The 16,200-nt window shown below is 57.8% G+C and overlaps 1 protein-coding gene across 2 annotated transcripts in view; it reads right to left on the bottom strand.

The window, feature by feature from the left end:
• Window positions 1-5,416: 5,416 nt before the first annotated feature.
• Window positions 5,417-16,200, bottom strand: part of ELN (elastin) — a 31,485-nt gene continuing 20,701 nt past the window's right edge. The window contains exons 19-34 of one of the 2 annotated variants that reach the window (XM_021085791.2): window positions 15,931-15,972; window positions 15,451-15,537; window positions 14,508-14,564; window positions 13,702-13,833; window positions 13,564-13,623; window positions 12,937-13,041; window positions 12,250-12,288; window positions 10,607-10,672; window positions 10,474-10,521; window positions 10,169-10,237; window positions 9,458-9,496; window positions 9,205-9,258; window positions 8,526-8,570; window positions 8,100-8,129; window positions 7,469-7,519; window positions 5,417-6,454 (exon numbers count right to left, since the gene is read on the bottom strand). In XM_021085791.2, the coding sequence (XP_020941450.1) occupies window positions 6,411-6,454; window positions 7,469-7,519; window positions 8,100-8,129; window positions 8,526-8,570; window positions 9,205-9,258; window positions 9,458-9,496; window positions 10,169-10,237; window positions 10,474-10,521; window positions 10,607-10,672; window positions 12,250-12,288; window positions 12,937-13,041; window positions 13,564-13,623; window positions 13,702-13,833; window positions 14,508-14,564; window positions 15,451-15,537; window positions 15,931-15,972 (968 nt within the window). In that variant the 3' untranslated portion in view covers window positions 5,417-6,410. 2 annotated transcript variants of the gene reach the window in all.

Here is a 16,200-nt window from a genome sequence, read left to right as displayed (position 1 = left end):
ACCGAACCCGCAACCTCATGGTTCCTAGTCGGATTCGTTAACCACTGCGCCACGACGGGAACTCCAGGACGCAGGTTTGATCCCTGGCCTCCCTCTGTGGGTTAAAGGATCAGGCATTACCATGAGCTGCAGTGTAGGCCACAGATGCAGCTTGGATCTGGCATTGCTGTGGCTGTGCAGCTCTGATTTGACCCCTAGCCCTGGAGCCTTCATATGCAGCAGGTGCGACCCTTTAAAAAAAAAAAAAAAAGACAAGCAAAGAGAGAGCGTGGGCACTTCCCTGTCTTGTAGGAGCTCCTTGTCAGCCACAGTTCCTGGTGAAGCCAAGGATCAGCTCATCGGATCTGACATATTCAGCCACATTGTTCATCCAAGTTATTAAGCCTTTTTTTTTTAACCAAAAGCAAAAAAAAAGCAGTTTTGTCCTTTTAATTCATATTGTTCATCTTATCTTTACAACATTCTCCTTAAGCACTGTTTTTGCATTGATATGTGGTGAACATATTTATATAGTGAAGCATGTATCTAACTCGTTAAGTGAAGACGTCTATGCGTGTGGCTCTCATCTTAATTTGGGCGCCCTGGCTTGGATGTGTTAGGCTTTTCTTTTTGGCCACCCCCCCGGCACATGGACTTTCGGGGCCAGGGGTCAGATATGAACCACATCTGGGGCAACGTAACCCATGGTGCTTATGGGCTGGGGATCGAACCTGCATCCTGGCACTGCAGAGGCACCACCCATCCGGTTGCGCCACAGCAGGAACTCCTATTTGGGGTCTTTTGTGGTCCTATAGGAATTTTAGGATTGTTTCTGTGGGAGGATGTGGGCTGAAGACCTATTCTACCAGTGCCATCTTGCTAATGTCATCTCCCTGTAGTTTTCCTGCAGTCTTTGGCTTTGGTAGCAGGCTAATGCTGGCCTCTTAGAATGAACTTGGAAAGGTTTCTCCTTTTCGGTCTTTTGGAAGAGTTTCAGGAGGATTGGTATAAATTCTTCTTTAAATATTTGGTAGAAGTCACCAGTGAAACCATCTGGTCCTGGCTTTTCTTTGTTGGGAGTATTGATTACTGATTCATTCTCCTGACTTGTTATTGGTCTCTTCAGATTTTCTCGTTTTTCATAATTCAGTCTTGGCAGGTTGTATGTTTTTAGGAATTTATTCATTTCTTGTAGGCGATTCAACTTGTTGGCATACAATTCTTCCAGCTTCTTTTCTACTTTTTTTTTTTTTTTTTTTTTTTTTTGCTTTTTAGGGCCACACCCACAGCATATGGAGATTCCCAGGCTAGGGGTCCTATCAGAACTATAGCTGCCAGCCTATACCACAGTCACAGCAATGCAGAGCCGCGTCTGCGAACTACACCAAAGCTGACGGCAATGCCAGATCCTTAGCCCACTGAACAAGGCCAGGGGATCGAACCTGAGACCTCATCGTTCCTAGTTGGATTCATTTCCACTGCGCCACCATGGGAACTCCATCTCCCAGTTTCTTTTAAATATACTTGTGATGGCATTTAGAGCCCACCAGGATAACCTCCCATCTCAACATCCTTAATAAGATCTGCAAGACTTTTTTTTTTTTTTTTTTTTTCATATAAGGTAACTGTTATGGGCAGAATTGCATCGCCCCTGAAATTCCTATGTCCAAGTCCCACCCCCCAGCACCTCAGAATGTGACTGTGTCTGGAGATAGAATCCTTAAAGAGGCAGTTAGGTTAAAATGAGGTCATTCGAATGGGTCCTTAATTCACTCTGACTGGTATCCTTATAAGAAGAGGAGATTAGGAGGCCTCTCTGCAGGAGGGAAACCACACAGGGAGAAGACGGCCACCTACAAGCCAAGGAGAGAGGCCTCAGGAGAAACCAACCCTGTGGACACCTTGATCTTGGACTTCCAGCCTCCAGACTGTGAGAAAATAAATTTCTGTTGCTAAAGCCACCCAGCCAGCCTGTGACACTGCTATAGCAACTTGGGCAGTCTCACAGCAATGATAGGCACAAGGTTTCAGGGATGAGGATGCGGATATCTTTGGGGCTCTCTTAGCCTCGCATTATTTGCCTACCATGACCCCCTCTCTACTAGAGTGTAACACTGATGACAGCAGGGAGTTGATTTTTTCCGAAAACCGGTGTCTATCCTCAGGGAATTGCATTCTGGTGTGGAGAGTGAATACACAGAGATGCAAAGTATGCTGTGCTGCGTGGTGATTGATGGGTACTGGCTTTGGTGCCCTGGAAAAAGGGAAGGCGGGGCCCGGTGAGGGAGGAAGGGACAGCATGCAATGTAATTTAATTAAATTAATTAATTTATTTAGTCTTTTTAGGGCCACACCCCCAGCACATGGAGGTTCCCAGGCTAGGAGTCCAATTGGAGCTGTAGCCGCCAGCCTATGCCACAGCCACAGCAACGCCAGATGCGAGCCACATCTGCAACCTCCACCTTAGCTCATGGCAATGCTACATACCGAGTGAGGCCAGGCATTGAACCTGTGTCCTCATGGATGCCGGTCAGATTCGTTTCCGCTGAGCCACGATGGGAACTCTTATCATATGCAATTTTAGAAAAGGGGTCAGGGAAGGACCTTCTGAGAAGGTGATGTTTGAGTCAAGACCTGAAGGGGGTGAGGGTGCCCAGCACGTTGATAGCGGAGGGAAGAGCATTCTGGGCAGGAGACACAGCAGATGTGGAGGCCCCAGAGGGGCGGCCTGCTGCTCACAAGGAAAGGGGAGAGGGCAGGGTAACCTGTGTGGCCTGGCAGGGGGTGGGGGGCGGGCCCGAGTTGCAGGGTGTGAGGTCAGAGCAGCTGGTACAACTCAGGTAGAAAGGTCTCTGGCTTGGTCCCCTGAACGAGATGGGGGCTTCTGCAGGAGCTTGAGCAGATGCGTGACCTGAGCTGACTTACGTTTTAAAAGGATTGCTTTGGCTGCTGTGTGGAGAGAAGGCTGAAGGGGAGCCAGGGCAGAATCAGGGAGCCCAGTTAGGAAGCTTTGTCATTCACGCAGGCAAGAGCTGCTGGTGGACTGGGGCATAGCCCCTGGAGGCTGGGAGGGGTGGCTGGACTCTGGTTATCTTCTCAAGGTCGTGCCCCAGGATTTGCTGGTGAATCTGGTGTGCGGGGTGGGAAGCGGGGAGGGCTCCAAAGCCACTGGCCCAAACCACTGGAGCTGCCATTTACGGAGATGGGAAGGTGGGTGGAGGGGCGAAGCATGATTTGGTGGGAGCTTTGTGGCGGGAGAACCATGCCATGCAGGCTTATGAGACTTCCAGGTGGGATGTTAAGAGCTGGCTGTGAATGTCACGTCCCGAGTTTGGGGAGAAGTCTGTGCCTGAGGTGTCAGTTTGGGAATTGCCAATGCATGCACAGTATTTAAAGCCACAGATTATGAGAAACCAAAGCAGGGAGGCCCCAGGCCGAAGGGCTGGGGCTGGCCATCTATCAGAGGCTGGAGAGCTGCAGAGGGACCAACAAGGGATTTTTTTTTGTCAACCAAATAAATGAATGAATGAGTGAGTCTCGCTTGCCACCACTCTTGGACAAGCTGTCACTCCTCACTGATGGTCTCAGCAGCCCCCTTGTGGTGAACCTGCCCCTACCCCTTCTGATCCCTCCTGCATCTTCCTGGACCTTGTCCCCTCTCACCAGGCACCCTGGGCTGCTCTTCCTGCCCGAAAGCCCTGACCCTCCTCTCTGCTGCTCTGGTCTTTGCCTGGTAAACTGCTTCCTGTGCTCTGCTGTCCTCTGGGAAGCTGGGCTGAGAATTGTCCAACCTCCTTCTCCCTCCAGCCCAACTCGGAGAGGGCCCTCGCGCACACACGCAGAAATGCCACAGTCTGCTCTCCCAACAAACAGCCATCTTGCCACTCTTCTGGATTCTACGTGTGCCCACTGGCCATAGGGTTTGCTCTCAGGAGGTTGGTTGCAGACATGAGGCCATGTGGGCCCTGGAAGTGGACTTGATCATTTGGGGGGGAAATTCCAGAACCTGGTACCCAGAGTGTGCTTTAGAAGGGTGTAGTGGGCACCAGGTGGGCACATCCCCGAGCTCCTTGGATTTGTGGCCCGGAGGGGAGAGAGAGCCCTAGGGATGGGTATAGGTAAGTGTGGTCCCAAGCTTCCACGGCCACCTGTAGGGTGCCATTTGTTGTTTGTTTTTTGGTTTTTGTTTGTTTTTTTAGGAGGTTCCCAGGCTAGGGGTCTAATCGGAGCTGCAGCTGGAGGCCTACGCCAGAGCTGCAGCAACGTGGGATCTGAGCTGCGTCTGTAACCTACACCACAGCTCACGGCAACACCGGATCCTTAACCCACTGAGCAAGGCCAGGGATTGAACCCGCAACCTCATGGTTCCCAGCCGGTTTTGTTAACCACTGAGCCACGATGGGAATTCCTACTTCTTTTGTTTTTTTCTTCTCCCTTTTTAGGACCACACCAGTAGCACATGGAAGTTCCCAGGCTAGGGGTCAAATTGGAGCTGCAGCTGCCGGCCTGCACCACAGCCACAGAAACGTGGGACCGAGCTGCATCTGCGACTACACTGAAGCTCTTGGTGATGCTGGATCCTTAACCCACTGAGTGAGGCCAGGGATCCAACTCCCGTCCTCAGGGATACTAGTGGGGTTCATTACCGCTGCACCAGGAAAGGAACTCCCTCACTCGTTACGTTTTATAAAGAAGTAAACTTTACCCACCAGATGTGAAAGCGAGTCTTCCTCAGGGGGGACATTCAGAGGGAAACGGTCTTCTCTCTTCCTTCGGTCAGGCCATTGCTTTTCTCTCTGCAAGGCTGTTCACCAAAGTCAAGGATTGAGTCTGGACAGGAAGGTCATTTTTGTTCCTTCCACCTATCCAGCTGCACCGTCAGTGTCCAGAGGCCAAGGACTTGGGCCTAAGGGGTGGGGGCTGGGGAAGGAGTGGGGGGTGGGTGAGCTCACCTCCCTGGGGGGATGAGCCCCCCTGCGGGTGGGCGCATGTGGCACTGTGCCCGGCTTCCCCCACAGAGGCACTGTCATTACTAAGGGACAGGCTGAGCTTGGAGAAGGGTCGATTGTCCAGGAGCCAGTGGCAAGAGATTTTTGTCAGCAGCGCCTCCCAGATACATTTTGAGCAGGCTCCCCAAGACCGAGCTCTGTTCCCTACCCAGGCCAGGAGCTGAAGGCAGATGAGAGATTATACAGGAGGCCAAAACACTATCCTTTAAAAGGTTTTCATTTATTAGTCATTTCTGAAGTAGTTAATTCTCTTTTCTTATTTAAAAAAAAATGTGTGTTTCATCTAGAGTTCATACCAAAGTGATTAAAATGAATTTTGTATTGGGATTGAGCTCCCCAGATCAGAAAAAGTTTTTTTTTTTTCCCCCAATAAACCACAAAAATAAAACCAAAAGAGAATGTGAGCAATCAAAAATAATCCCCAAATATCCAGGACAAAAAATAAAATATTTATTGATCTATCACAGCGAGACACAGAGATGGGCGGGGCGGGGGGAAAATGCTCTGAAGTACAGTGGCTCGAGGGAGGGATGGGGATACAGTACTGCGTGGGGGGAGACCCAGGTTGGGGGGAGATTCCTGCTGCCCCAGCTGGCACAGCCCCTCACACCCTGGGCCTGGGGCCCCATCGTAGGGGTGTGTGTGGTGGGGCAGAGGCAGGGCACAGGCTGCCATGACGGGTAAACCAAGCTGATGGTGGGGTGCCCCGCCAGCTAGTGGTGCCGGGCGGCCAAATGGGGCTGAGGATAAGGACGGATGGCTGGCTGGCTGGACAGATGGGCGGATGAATTCCACAAGAGCAAGGGGGCTAATCCCAATGCGGGGGGAGGCGGTCTTTCGACGTGAAGATGCCCCAGGCATGGGGAATAGCGACTGCTAGGGGAGGGGGGCCAGGAGGGCCAAGAGACGGAGTGACCGAATCCAGCTTGAGGGTTTCGATGTGTGGGTACCAACTAGACCGTAGCCAGAAGTGGGTCCTGGTGGGCAGGGGGAGGTGAGACTGCCCAGGAAGTGTCTGCACCATCTTCAGAGGAGCCCCAGGGAGGGGGTTCCCTAAGGGGCTGCCCTTCCCTCCTCCCTCCCCGCAGGAAGATGAGAGCACCAGCATGTAGCACCAAGTTCCCCTGGAGATGGAGAGTGTGTGGAGGGGGGAGCTCCTGGGTGGGAAGGGGGTGGGGGCGGGGGGCCAAGCTCATCCAGCCCTTGCCTCTGAAGGAGGGGGCTTCCTGGGGCCCACCTGGCCACTACTCTCTTGTTTCCTTGCCCTGTGGATTTCCAAGGCCGCCCGGCCTGCCCTGTCCTCTCCCAGGGTGGGAACTTAGGAGGGGGTATGGGATGGGAGGGGGTTACAAAGGGTTTACATTCTCCACCAAGCAGTAGCACCAACGTTGATGAGGTCGTGAGTCAGGGGTCCTGGGAAGCTCACTTTCTCTTCCGGCCACAGGATTTCCCCAGGCAGGCCCCACCTGGATGCAGAAAGGCACGTGCCATGGTCAGTCCGGCCCCTTCTGGTTGCTGCTCAAGCCCTGGCCTACTCTGCCCAAGTCCACGCTATTCTCACACCCACATCATCACAGTGTGGAACAGAGGCTCCAAGAAGCCACAAGAAGCCTGGTCAGGACCCCAGGCCACACTCTGAGTGATTCCTCTGTACAAACTCCTACTGGAAGAGTTGGGGGAAGCAGGACGGATCTGTTGATAACTTGTTTGAAATCATCAAGGCACCATCATCTGGTGGTTGGGGGCTGGTGTCGCTCCTACCATTGCTGGAGCTGGATGTGGCTCATTGCCGCCACCTGGTGGCAGTGAGCAGCCGAGTGGGGCAGGAACAACATCCCTTCCGGAAGCTCATTCAGGGTGTCAGAGCAAAAAAAAAAATCAGTGTGATGGGGCCAGACATCCACTGGTGCCTGACTGAGAGGTGGGCACCCGGACAGGGTCAGGCTGGCCTGGGCTGCCTCATCTGCATAGCGGGAAGCAGCTGGGGGTGGAAGAGAGTCCACAGCCTGAGCAACAGCAGAGGGGGCAGAGCTGGGGGGGCTCTCTGGGTCTCCTCTGCCCTTGTTGGGAAGGGGCCTCGGGGTGGTGAAAAGGACCCATCTCCCACAATGCCAGGGGCATGGCTGCATCTTGGAGTCAGGGTCTAGTTCTGCGCTGGCTCTGCTCACCCCTCCAACCTCCGTCCCCTCCATTCTCTTATTGTCCGCCCCCCCCACCCCCTTTCTCATCCCTTCTCTTTCTCTGGCTCCTCCCTGCAGGGGTGGGTGTGGCCATCAGGGAGGGAGGAGCCTGGCAGGTACCCGGCCCACTCCCAGCTCTGAGGGTGGGAGTCGGGGGTAAAGAAGGCATAGGTAAGGTGTCCGGCTCCTCCAGCCTCCCCACTGCCTGCCGCGGCTTGTCCAGCACGCTGCCCCATCTCCCAGGCTGACAGGCTCTCCACCCCCATCCCGCCCTCTTTCGGGGACTGAGTCTCTGCTCACCTTGGTATCCCAGGGCTCCCAGGGCCCCTCCGAAGGGCTTGGGAGGTTTGCCTATGGGAAGAAGGTGGGGGTTAGGGAGGAGGCCAGGCTTTCCCCTCTCCCAGAACTGGCCCCCCGCCATGTGCCTCCATCCTGCAGCAGGGGTTCCCAAGGCCTCTCGCCCCTGGCCTGCTGCTCCTGTCCAGGCCCGCTCCTTGCAGCTGGTCTCCTGCCCATGGAGTTCTGACAGTCTGACCCTGGCCTCCCTTCCCAGAGGCAGCCTCGGCCCAGCTGACGGACTCCAGGCTCTGCCTCCTTGCGTGGACCTGCAGTTCTTCCCTTTGCTGTGGGACCTTGTCAGTTGCTGCTGGTAAACCCTAAGACCCAGGGTGACCCAGGGCCTTGTCTTGACTCTGGTGCCCGGTCGAGGCTGGGAGCCCTAGGAATCGGGACCCCTGTGCCATCCCCATATTCCAGGGCTGACTTTCTGGGTTCTGTGATTTTCCTGGGGGCTCCCTCCAGCCCTCCACCCCCTGGGGGCCAGCCCAGGGCCATGGCCACACTAGCCACTCCTCAGCAGGTTCTACCCCACCCCACGAACGAGCTCAGGCCCTGCAGGAAACAGGCCTCCTCCTTCTTATGGCAGACTCACCACCAATTCCCAGGCCCCCAGCGCCGCCACCTGCAAGGCAAGGAGAGGGGCTGTGAGCATGCCCGCCTCCAGGAAGCCCGCCAGGCCCTCCCAGGCAGCATGGGCCTTGCCTGAGAGGGGCTGATTCTGGGCTCAGGGATCAGGAGCCCTGGGCTCTGCCTTGCTCACTGTGTGACCTTGGGCGAATTCCTGGCACTCTGAACCTCAGTTTGCCTCATCCAAACCTGGTATTTTGGAAGAGCTGATGCTCCCTGGCCTTACACAGAGGGAGAGAGCAGGGGGAGGCCCAATTCTGCACAACCTGAGGGGCAGGGGTTCCCCCGGGGTCCTCGCTCAGCTCTTCTGGGCAGGGGATGAAGGAGGGGAGGAAGAAGGACCAGGCCCGCGTTCCAGGGCAGGGCCCAGGGGCAGGGAGCCTGGTCATACCTGGGAAAATAGGAGACAGTCCAAAGCCAGGCCTTGGTGCGACTCCTGCGGGAGGAGCCTGGGGTTGGCGCGGGGCGGGCCCCAGCTCCAGCCTCGCTACCTGCTGCCTCTGCCTAGGACCACTGCCTCCCGCTGCCCCTCCCCTGCTGCCAGAGCAGCTGCCGCCTTCTTCTTTTTTTCTCTCTTTTTGTGGTTGCACCTGTGGCACATGGAGGTTCCCAGGCTAGGGGTGGAATCTGAGCTGCAGCTGCCGGCCTACACCACAGCCACAGCAACGCCAGAGCCGAGCCGTGTCTTTGACCTACACCATGGCTCACGGCAACGCCAGATCCTTAACCCACTGAGCAAGGCCAGGGATTGAACCCGCATCCTTGCAGGCACTAGTCGGGTTCTTAACCAGCTGAGCCACAGTAGGAACTCCCAGAGCAGCCTTCTTAACAAACCTGGTCCCGGCCTGGTATCCTAGTATGAGGCTGCATAGCCTTAGCTCGTCAGCCTGGAGTCTGAGGCCCACCCACCCCTCTGCCCAGGGTGCCTCCTTCCTGAACTGTCCCCTCCTCTCTCTCTCTCCCTCTCTCTCTCTCATGTCCTTGTGCCGGATGCAGCTCTGGAGTCCTGCTGCTGGCCAACCTCCAGAGCCGGGCAGAGCTGAGGCGTTCGCAGCAGAGGTGGCCCCTACCTCCAAGTGGGAATGGCCTGGTGACTCCTAGGACACCTCCGAGGCCAGCGGCACCTGAGGAGAGGGCAGATGGGTCAGGACAAGGCACCCGGAAGGGACTCTGAACATGTCCTTGGGGGTGTGGGCTCAGGGCATCCTGGCTCGGCCTTCAGGGGGATCGTGAGCAGGACTGAGGCCTGAGGCAGGCTGGGGCCATGGGGTGGGGGGTCTAGGCAGCCTGCAGACTTCGGGGGTGGGCATGGGAGCAACTCACCATATTTGGCTGCTTTAGCAGCGGCAGCCGGGGACACACCTGGGGAGACGGGGTGCGTGAGGCTCAGGAATATCTGCTCCCTTCCAGAGTCTTGTCCCCCTTCTGACCTGCTCACCGATTTGGCATCTGCCCCCAAACTCATGCTTCCACCATCCCTCCACCCCCCCCCCCCCATCCATTCATCTTTCCAGAAGTCTTTCTTAAGCTCCTCCTGTGCGGCCACAGGAAGAGGCTTCAGGCGGGGCAGGTAGGGAGACCGTGGTGACCCCAGGAAGAAAGGCTAACATGAGGTCCGCCGTGACGGCAGACACTTTGGGAAAGCGAGGTCCCCCCGCTGTGCTCTTCCTCTCTGGAAACTGGGCACAACCGTCACCAGCCTAACGATCTCCCACGTGAAGCGGCTGGGTGGTTGAGAGAGGAGAGGAGAGGAGCGGGACGTCCACCTGCAAGAGGCAGCCCTCGCTAAACCTGCTGGGCCGCTGGACGCTGCAGGAGCCTGGAGCAGCGGGCAGGGCACACCACGACCCAGAGTCGCTGCTGAAGTGGGGATGGGGTCCAGGCAAAGAGGAGAGCTTGAGCTAGGCAGGGCAAGGGGGAAAGAAAGCGAGCCTCTCCTTCTCTCTCCCACACACCACACACGCGCACACACACAGGCGCACACACAGAGGCACGCACACGCCATGCACCCACGGATTCCAGAGTGCCCCTTACCTCCAAAGGCTCCAGCCCCTGGAACAGCTCCAAGGCCCCCAACTCCCAGTCCTCCGACTCCCCCGACGCCTGCAGAGAGAGCTGGGCGTTAACCCCTCAAGTGGGAGCAGCTGGTCTGTCTGCAGAGGGTGGAGCCGAGCCCCCAGGACCTCGGAGGGCTAGTGGGGCCAGGAGGTGGCTTGGGCCCTAGAGAGGCAAGACCCCTGAGGGGTCAGGGAATACATGCCCCATGGTGCGTGGTCAGAGGCCCCCCCACCCCAAACTTCAGGGCCCAACAGCAGCCCCTAACCCCAGCCAGTACTCACCAAACTGGGCAGCTTTGGCAGCGGCTTTGGCGGCAGCAGGTCCGACTCCTGGGGACACACAAGACGCTCAGGGAGGAACACTCCACGGGTCAGTGTCCCTCAGTACCCAGCCTGTTCTGCGGTTTCAACTCACCTGCCACACCACCTGGGATACCAGCTCCGCCAAGATCTCCAACCCCTCCAAGGGCCCCGGCCGCCCCTGCTTCCGGGGAGAGAGGATGGAAAGTTGGTGCCCCCATTTCCTTTCTTTTTTCATTTTCGGCTGTCCCATGGCATACGGAGTCCCCAGCCCAGGGATCAGATCCAAGCCACAGCTGCAGCAATGCTGGATCCTTAACCCACTGTGCCGGGCTGGGGATCAAACCGGCATCCCAGTGATCCCAAGATGCCACTGATCCCATTGCACCACAGTGGGCACTCCTCAGTCCCCCCATTTCTGAAGGACATCCAGGGGACACTTGGCAAGTTGACAGGCGGCCGGGGCCATGTGTCCCAGGGGAAGGAACACTGGACAAAAGTCCACTCCGACACCTGGGTCTGAGCCCCGGCTCTGTCCTGACCCTCCGGGCAAGGGCAGACAGACCCCCCTTGGGCCTCAGCCTGCCCGCCTCCTCCCCTTCCTCCGGGGCTGGTGCCGGCACAGTGATGGCTGTGCCCACGAGCTGCCCAGGGTCTCTCATTAGTCCCAACAGGCCTGGGTTTGAATTCTGGTTTCTCCACTCAATCTAGAAGTCACCCCTCAGATCCCAGGGCCCCATCTCCCTAAGTGGGCGATGGCCCTTGTCCTGCTCACCTATAGGTGTTTGAGGAGTAAAAGGACACACTCTCTGTGGGCGTCCTCTGGGTCTGAACCACTGTCCAGCACAGAGCTGCCAGGAGCGGCAGCAGCAGGGGCTACAGCTAGCGCTTTAGGGACACCCGCAATCAGTGCTTCACGCTTATTCACCTGCTTAATGTTCCAGGTAACCGGAAAGGTGGGCACTATCATCCCCATTGGGCAGATGAGAAAACTGAGGCACAGCAGAGGTTAAGCAATGTGCTCAAGGTTTTATCTGCAGGAAATGACTTGGGAGCGAGAGCCCTGAACTGCTCTGTTTCCCTGGCAGTGTCTGTCAAACTCAGGCCAGCAGAGCCGCCAGCAAGGAACAGGAGAGGGGTGCGTGGGTCCCAGGCCCGCCGTGGGTGGGGGCCGAGGAAGCTTGGATTTTCCGAGGTGGAAACTGGCCCCAAGTGGACCAGCCAGGCCTGGCTGGCAGTTCCCTGGCGGAGGCCCCGGCCCAGATCCCAGGAGGCCGGGAACGCGGGGGCACACAGACAGCGTGGGTCTGGCCAGGCGGGGCTGCCTTAGTGCCAAGTGGGGGCGGGCAGGTCTGCCACGTCCTCGTGGCTGGTGGCGGGCACAGTCATGCTGACAGGGAGGCGGGGGCCCAGATGAGGAGTCCTGGCTTTGCTGGGATAGCGGCCCAGGCCCCTCCCTGGCTTTGGGCCCCACAAAACTGTCAGGGCTGGAGGGGCCTTAGGGACCACAGTCATCACCAAGGCAGAGCTGCCCCCAGGGGGCTGGAAGCGTGAGGGGCAGTTGTCCTGGGGCTGGAGGCATGCTCGGCATGTAGTGGGCAGGAGCCAGAGTCTGCGAAACCATCATTCATGCGGCCTAGAAATGGCTTTTTTCATCCTGACCATCCCAGCCCTGCGCTGTAGGCTCCGGGCCCTGGGCCCTGGCCCAGGGGAGGGGGAATGGGTGACCATGGCAGGCAGGGTGTGGGGTGCACTCACCATATTTGGCTGCTTTAGCTGCGGCCAGGGGTCCAGGTACTGGGGGCAAAGGGCAAAAGGAAAAGTGAGGTGGTCAGCAGCTGAGCTCTGTGCCTGGGGCTTCTGCCTCCTCCAGGGAGCCCTCCTTGACTTCCTCAGCCTTCTCTGCTTTGCTCAAAGCCCTGAAGCCCTGGCTTCCCAGCCAGGAGCTCACCTGGCCAAGTACAGAGCTCTAGTATCTAACTGTGCCTCTACCAGTCTGCTCTGGGAGTGCCCGAGGGCTGGACCATGCCTATTGCTTCCATCTGTGCCCTCCCGCCTGCCTGAGGCTAGACATAGAGCACACTCAGTAACTAGTAGATGAAGAACTAGGGTTCCTAGGGGGCCGCTAGGAACCACAGCTCACTGCCGAAGGGGAGCCAGGCTGACTGCCCCCCACCAGGGATCCCCAGACTCTCTGTTTGGGTGGTGGGCTTCTCAGTTTGCAGCCCTGTCAGCCCCCCAAGGAGGAGACAGAAACTCTGAAATCTGGCAGGAGGGGGCCTCTCCTCCCGGCCTGCCCCATCTGTGACCCCAGCGGTCTCTAACTGCTCAGGAGCATTTATTCCATGCCTCTGAGTGACAGTGCTGGGGGACAGGCGGGGAGGAGAGGCCCCCCTCCTCTGAGCTTAAGGGGCCTTTCTGCTCAACCTCTAGAAGGCCTCTCACCTGCACCTGCCCCAAAGCCAGGAACACCAGCACCAACTCCAAATCCAGGAACGCCGGCACCAACTCCAAATCCGGGAACGCCGGCAGGAAGCCCAGCAGCAGCCTCTGTGGGAGATGGAGAGTGAGGTGGCGGCAGCAGGCCACGAACAGGCCCTTTTGGGGGGTGTCCTGCCCAGGTGGCTGAGTCAGGCCCAGACCCCTGCGGGGGCCTCCTCCCCCTTTGTCTACCCTCTGTGCTGCCACTAGAATGGTCTTCCTCAAAATCCCACGGACCACCAAGTCCAGCCCTCCCCAGGCTGGCATTCAGGGCCGCACACCCTGGACACCGTGGCCCTTTTCAGCCTGGGTTTCCCCTTGGATGAATGAACTCATTTAATTCTCCTGACAAGCGCCATCAACACCCACACATCACACGGGAGGACAGGAAACTCGGAGGTCACTCAGCTAGTGTGGGACCCCAACTCAAAGCCGTGCCTCCAATCCCCTCTGCCTGCTGCCTTGGGGGCCTAACGAGGCTGGAGAGGCTGCATATCCTGGGGCCCAGCTCAGCCTTGGGTCTTGCGGCCCAGTTCTGGGCTTGGGGGCTAGGCTTGCGGGCTGAGGAGAGTAAGGGAGAGGTGCACTCACGGAACTGGGCTTTGGCGGCTGCCTTAGCAGCAGATTTGGCTGCAGCCGGGGCCCCTGCTCCTGGGGGGAGAGAGAAGGGGGTTCAAGGATGCCACCCATGGAAGAGTCAGAAGCCTCACACTTACTGACACAACTCACCTATAACACCGCCAGGGCCAATGCCAATGCCGGGAGCCACACCGACGCCGGGAGCCACACCGACGCCGGGAGCCACACCGACGCCGGGAGCCACACCGACGCCGGGAGCCACACCAATGCCAGGGCCTAAGCCTGCAAGAGAGAGAACTAACCCTTAACCAAGTCGTGATCAAGGAGGGCAGAAGCTGATGGATGGGTCCACGGGCCAGGGGTCAGGAGCTCTGGGTCCATGTCCCAGCCGGGCACAGACTTGTTATGTGACCTTGAACAAGCAACTTCCCTTGATGGGCCTCAGCTTCCTCATCCCTAATGTGAGGTCTCTGCAGGATCAGGAGTTTTGTTTTTGTTTTTGTTTTTGTTTTTTTGTCTTTTTAGGGCCGCACCTGTGGCATATGGAAGTTCCCAGGCTAGAAGTTGAATTTGAGCTGCAGCTGCTGGCCTACACCACAGCCATTGCAACACAGGACTGCAGCTGAGTCTGTGCCGAGCCTGCGACCTACACCACAGCTCGTGGCAATGCTGGATCCTTAACCCACTGAGCGAGGCCAGGGATCGAACCTGTGTCCTCATGGTTACCAGTGGTTTGTTACTGCTGAGCCACGATGGGAACTCCCTCAGTTCGTTTCCTAATCAGAAACCACATCCAGGCCCCTCAAGATGGTCAGACGGGCCAAAAGCTGTGAGAAAGGCCCATGCCTAGGAGGTGACAGCCTGGGTAGGGGGTCGTCAGACCACAGAGCAGGGACATGAGAGAGTAGTGCTCTAGGATGAGGGCTGGAGGCAGAACTGGCAGGGGGGACACTTACCGAACTGGGCGGCTTTGGCGGCTGCTTTGGCGGCTGCAGCTGCTGGGGCTCCTACCCCTGAAGAGGTGGAGAGTGGGGGTGAGGGAGCTGTCGCCAGCACCCCTCCCCACCTCTCCCCCATCCCCCGTGATGGAAAGACTTCTCAGAGACCACCTCTAGAGGACTGTCCCTTCTCCCAGGACACCCTCTCCACATGGGAGGCGGAGGGGAAGCATGTGAGGCCTGCTCCCAGGATGACCTGCCAGCCACGGCAGGCACGGCCTCCCCTGCGAAGCAGCTCTGAGACTGGCCTGCCGGCTCTGCCCGTGGTGGACGCGGTGGACGGGAGCCCGTGGTGACTGGCAGAGGCAGACATCCTCTCCTAAACCTCAGTCTAAAAGATTTCTGGGGCTTTCTGTTGAAGGGGCTGTTAATTTTTGAAAAATCCGAATCATGTCTGGGTCTAAAACTACTGGAGGAAACAGCTCATTTCTTGGAGGGAAACTCAAAAGGGGAATTTCCTCCCAGAAGGAAGGAATGCAGAAGAGAAATGTGGTGGGAAAAAACCACCAGGGAAGGCTGTAACTTAATCTCGTTAGGATTCTTAATCTCCTCCCTTTGGCCTCTGAGTGGAGCAGAAAGAGCGCAGAGGCAGCGAGGCTGACACAGGCCCTCCGGGGGTGGCAGGGGTGGGGGGCAGTGAAGGAGGCCCCCAACCCTGGTAGAGCAGTTCTGCTGCCTATCAGGCTGATGTCTTGGGTGTCCCCAGGGCTGGGAGGGGACTCGCCAGGTTCACTCAGCAATCTGGAATCCCACTGGGGGTTTTCCCTCCAAACTACAAGAAAGTGCCTTCGCTCTACCCCGTCTTTGCCACCTGTAAAGTGGTGCCCTTGACCTATTGCAGCTCCAGGGTCCCTTCCATGAGATAAGCCAAACCTGTCTGTGGGATGAGGACACCGCTCACCTGGCACTGCTCCAGCACCGGGCACACCTGGTACTGCTCCTTCGGCACCTGGCACCAGCCCACCCAGGGCTCCTGCTCCTGCAGCACCTGGAGGGGTGAAGGGCACCCAGTTCTGCCCTTGAAGTGCCCTCCTTTTGTGGGGAGCAGTGGGTGGAGGTGGGGGGCTGGGTATGGGCACTTTGAACTCGCTGGTTTGGGGTGGGGGTGATAAGGCAGGCACCAGTGATCCTAATGGTGGGCCAATGAAAAGGGCAGAAGTGTTCACTGTGGCTTTGGAAGATGGGCCAGGGGCTTCTGACCTTGACCCAGGCTGTTGCAGCCCTGGAGGCCTGAGTGTGAGTTTGCCCTGCCCTCAGGCTGGAGAATTGCTCTGAGCTTTGAGCCTGCTCCCCGGCCGCCCCCACAGGAGAGCAGGGCTGGGGTGGGAAGGAGGGGAGGGCACGGCCCGGGGCTGGGGCAAGGCAGGGCTGGGGCACTTACCGAGCTTGGCTGCCTTGGCAGCGGCGGCTGCCTGAGCTGCAGCTATGAGGAAACGAAAGGGACTCTCAGAAACCTTGCTGGCTCTCAGCCGGGCTGTGCTGACGGCGCTTCTGCCCCAAAGGCACTGGAGGCCCTCCCTGGGCTCGCCCCCACCTCTTCCCTGGGCTCCCTGAAGCCCAGGCTACTCTCCCCCACTCCCCCAACCCCCTAGAACCCCACAGAAGACAGGCTCATCCCTCCCCACAAGTCCCCCACATGGAACCAAGGCTC

Source organism: Sus scrofa, chromosome 3 (assembly GCF_054392235.1).
Source record: "Sus scrofa isolate SSC_HxYL_T2T_F1_AM1 chromosome 3, Sscrofa_HxYL_maternal_Yorkshire_Landrace_v2.0, whole genome shotgun sequence".
NCBI classification, from domain to species: Eukaryota; Metazoa; Chordata; class Mammalia; order Artiodactyla; family Suidae; genus Sus; species Sus scrofa.
Note: the sequence above shows the minus strand (reverse complement) of the source record. Positions and strands in the feature narration are given on the sequence as shown.